This window comes from Lampetra fluviatilis, chromosome 51, assembly GCF_964198595.1.
Source record: "Lampetra fluviatilis chromosome 51, kcLamFluv1.1, whole genome shotgun sequence".
Taxonomy (NCBI): Eukaryota; Metazoa; Chordata; class Hyperoartia; order Petromyzontiformes; family Petromyzontidae; genus Lampetra; species Lampetra fluviatilis.
In genome coordinates this window covers 1,667,697-1,671,983 of record NC_136325.1, presented here as the reverse complement: position 1 = coordinate 1,671,983, position 4,287 = coordinate 1,667,697, and the positions used below count along the sequence as shown (strand labels likewise).

Here is a 4,287-nt window from a genome sequence, read left to right as displayed (position 1 = left end):
CTCCCCCCTCCTCCTCTTCCCCCCTCCCCCCTCCTCCTCCTCCCCCCTCCTCCTCCTCCCCCCCTCCCCCCCTCCTCCTCCCCCCCTCCCCCCCTCCTCCTCCTCCCCTTCCTCATCCCCCTCGTGGTCCGCGACTTCCCCCTCCTCCCCTCCCCCTCCTCCTCCTTTTGCTGTTCCGCGACTGGAACCGCAAGAATCTGACGAGGCCGCTCTCATTGTGCGTGGCGCTACGCGGCGGCGGCGGCGGCGTCGGCGTCGCGGGCTTGTGTGTTTGTCTGTGTGTCTCAGTGTCTGTGTGTGTGCCAGTGTGTGTGTGTCTGTGTGTGTCTCTGTGTGCCAGTGTGTGTGTGTCTGTGTGTGTGTGTGTCTGTGTGTCTCTGTGTGTGTCTGTGTGTGTGTCTCTGTGTGTGTCTGTGTGTGTGCCAGTGTGTGTCTCTGTGTGTGTCTCTGTGTGCCAGTGTGTGTGTGTCTGTGTGTGTGTCTGTGTGTGTCTGTGTGTGTCTCTGTGTGTGTCTGTGTGCCAGTGTGTGTCTGTGTGTGTCTCTGTGTGTGTCTCTGTGCCAATGTGTATCTGTGTGCCAGTGTGTGATTATTTGAACCGGTCCTGGACCTCCCCTAGGTCGACTCAGCCTCAAATTGAGTACCCGGTATAGACAAAGGCGGCCGGGCGTGGTGCTGGCCACCCATCGTGTACCGTGCCGGTACTTAATCGGTGCTACTCGCTAACCGCACTTGCCCCAACAGGCTGTGCAGGCTATACGGGGGATCTTTGTGTGTAAGTGTCCAGTATCGCAGTCGGGAGCGGTGGTGCAGTGGTTAGCGCGCTGCGCTACAATCCCAGTTCGATTCCCGCTCACGGTCCAACGCCAAGCGACGATTATCTAAACCGGTCCTGGACCTCCCCTAGGTCGACTCAGCCTCGAACGAGTACCCGGTGCGGTGCGTAAAAAACATCGCCACCGGGGAGACAAAGGCGGCCGGGCGTGGTTGCTGGCCACCCCCCCCACCCCCCCTTCGTGTGCCGTGCCGGCTTTCGTAGGTGCTCTGCCACTCGCGAACAGCAGCTTGGCCCCAGCAGTGCCCTGGGCAGGGGTTCCGTCTCCTCCGTGGGGCGGTGTGGGTCGCTGCAGAGCCGTCGGTGTTGCGCGTGTGTGTGGGGAGCGGTGGCGCAGCGGTTAGCGCACTGCGATTCGTCAGTGTTGGATCACTGAACACAGTCCTTGGGGCTTCCCTTTGGTCGACTCTGCCGTCAGCGAGTTCCTGGTACGTTGCGCGTGAGACGTCAGCACTGGGGAGACAAAGGCGGCCGGGCGTGGCGCTGGCCACTCACTTGCCCCAACAGTCTGTTAAAGGCTTTACGGAGGAACTTTGTCTTTGTCCCCTCTGCCTCCACACTACTTCCTATAGAACTGCTTCTCTTGGCCTTCGTTTGTTATCCTTCCTCCGCAATTCCTTGACTATCAAACAGTGTAGAGGTGCATGTTGAATGTAAATGTCGTGTTTGTTCACTGGGAATGGTTTAGAACGCCGGACGGAGCCCATTCGATTCCCCGGCACGGCAGCTGCAAACAGCGCTGCACGTTGTGTGTCCCAACCCAGCAGTTTCAATGGGTATACCACAGTCGTCCCGCAGTATGTCGAGCGTGGTGGGGTCAAGTGTGGGGCGATTGTCACCTCTACCCAAGGACATTGACTGCTGTAGAAGTGTTGAACAAATGCCCAACTAGAGCTCCCCCTCGTGGAGGAGCATTTTCGCTAGCAAGTGGATTAGATTCGGAAGCCACTAAATCGTCGAGATTGAAAACTCGTTTCTTGAGAACTGCGTTTTGTGTTTAGTTTGTTGTCCTTCCCCGCACCTCTGATTAGCACGGTCGGCTACGTACGGCGCGAAATAAGTTCAACGTACAATACAGCCCCTAACACCACTCTTCACCCGCCTTAACCCCCCTGCTCCAATCTTCCGTTTCTCTGTCCTCCGCTCCAAACCCCTCTCACCTGATCTCCTCCTCTGCCCCCCTCTCTCCTGCTCCACTCTCCACTCTGTCCCCATTCCTCTCCAGCACTTCCCAGTTATTGAATAGAATTTATTACATTCATCCTGGAGAAATCCGATGAGCTATGAAGCTCTTTTTCACTGATGTTTTTGGTAGGGGCGGGTCAGAAAGTTACAACGATAAATGATACAAAAAAAACGTTCGGAGCGCAAAGTACAGCATAGGAAAGGTAAGCAGATCACTAAACATAAAATACGTGAAACAGATAGTCCACTTACCAAGCTGGGGCAAGGCAGCAAAACAACAGCAAGAGCAACAGTCCCAAACCACACCAAGACAACACAGTTTCAGTTTTCAGTTTCATTTATTAGGTATCGCCCTGTGAGCCATTCGGCCCCTGAATCGGGTGCAGCCGCAACAAACAAAAACATCTTAAAGTGACTATACGCAAACAGAAAAATCCAGGAAAAGACTGCAAAGTCTTCCAGAAAAAAAGCACAGTACACCAACGCTGTGCAAAAATCCCAGTGGGATGCAAGTCAAACAACAACAACCACAAGACAACTTAGATTAAAGCCATCATTCTAACTCCGCACTACAACAAACAAACATGGCCAAACCAGGAGTAGTCCCTCATTAGAATTGCACTTTTACATTGAACTATCGATAACACGGATAAGGATGAAAGTTACAAATCACATTGGCAAATGCGGTTGTGTCCAGCACTCATCTTCTGCTTCAGGATATTTTTTGAAGGGAGATTTACGATGCGAAGGGAGGAAACAGGGTTGTTGGTCCTGAACGTTGGAGCTGCAACGACTAAGGCTTTGTCACCTATTCTTGTTCTTGGAATATTTAAAAATACAATTCGATGGGTGTCTTCGGTTTATTGAGTTTGACAATGGGGTTGATGATTTTTTTTTGTGTTTAATTTTGTTGTCTTTCCCCCGCACCTCCCATCAGCACAGTTGGCTGTGTACGGTGCGAAAGAAGTTCAACGTAACGTACATCTGCCACAGCCACAAGCGCAAACACAGGTAACTCGTCGTCGCCCGCGGATGACGATGTCTTCGTTGATGCTCGCCCATGCAGCACGTCCAGTTCAAAAATGAGACTTAACGAGAGGTAGGGACGATGACTTTCACTTAACATGTTTAGGATTGCTGCTTGAGGAACAGGAGGAGGAAGAAGTGAGTGATGTGAACGGTGGTGCGTCTTGTCAAAGACACGTCCTGCCGGTCCAAGATGAGAGTGAAATCCATCGGCAACGTCTTGTTTTGTGAACAGTTCCTCTTGTCCTCCAGCAAGAGTTTTTGTTTTATTGGTGGGACGTTTGTTTTCAACTGAATTGAACGTTTGCCAGAAGAGTCTTGGATTTTACGTTGCGAATTTAGCATAGTTTGATGATAATATGAAACATTTAGCATTTTGTATTTGGCGAGTACATCTATGACTTCGTGTTCTTTACGCAATCCAATTGGGGGGGTAGCTTGATGTACTTACATGATTCCAGGCTATATATAGTTTTCATAAATTAATAAATGTTTGGACAACACCACGGTGAACGATCACCCTTTATTCTGAGCTATTTTAATGCGGCACGTTTTGTCAATAATTTATATTAATTGGGTCCCTCCTCTGCTCCCCGCCTCTCTCGTCCTTCACTCCCACCCACCCACTCAGCTCTGAACACCCTCTCCCCCTCCCCACTCAGTTCCATCCCACTCCCCCAGCGACTCGCTGGCACCCCGGCTGCTGGAGCCCCCATCATCACCAGCTCCATCACTCGCGGCGGCGGTGGTGGCGGCGGCTGCGGGAGGAGAGGAGGCAGTGTCACCCGACCACAAGATGGGAGCCGCTCGCCTGTGCGCGCTGCTCTCCGCCGTCTCGCTGCTGGGCGCCAGCTATTACCTGTACCTGCCTCTCCCCGACTCCGTGGCCGAGCCGCACAAGCTGATGGTGCTGGACGCCGTGTTCCGCACCGCTCAGCACGTGGTGAGTGCCCCGGTGCGGCCGACTGCGCTGGCGAAGGCACGCGGGGAGCGGCGGCGCAGTGGTTAGCGTGGTTGCGCTAATGACTGCGCCGCCGCCGAGTTCTATTCACGGCGACGGCACGCATCGGTAGCGAGTGGGAATATATTTAGCCGGCCCTGGGCTTCGCCTACGATCGCCGCCTTTCCCACTGGAGACCAAGCCCGGATGTGTCTCTCAATAGGCCTTGGGCTATTACAAAAAAGAGTACACTGTACGGTCTACTGTGATAAAGTTCAACACGGCAACAACGCCAGCACCA

At 53.3% G+C, this 4,287-nt stretch overlaps 1 protein-coding gene across 4 annotated transcripts in view; it reads left to right on the top strand.

Annotated features, from left to right (window-relative positions):
• Positions 1 to 205: 205 nt before the first annotated feature.
• LOC144948854 (neutral cholesterol ester hydrolase 1-like) overlaps positions 206 to 4,287 on the top strand; it is a 14,911-nt gene continuing 10,829 nt past the window's right edge. The window contains exons 1-3 of one of the 4 annotated variants that reach the window (XM_078878513.1): positions 206 to 217; positions 2,958 to 3,031; positions 3,678 to 3,989. In XM_078878513.1, the coding sequence (XP_078734639.1) occupies positions 3,843 to 3,989 (147 nt within the window). In that variant the 5' untranslated portion in view covers positions 206 to 217; positions 2,958 to 3,031; positions 3,678 to 3,842. The other 3 variants (XM_078878515.1, XM_078878511.1, XM_078878512.1) reach the window with 3 other exon arrangements.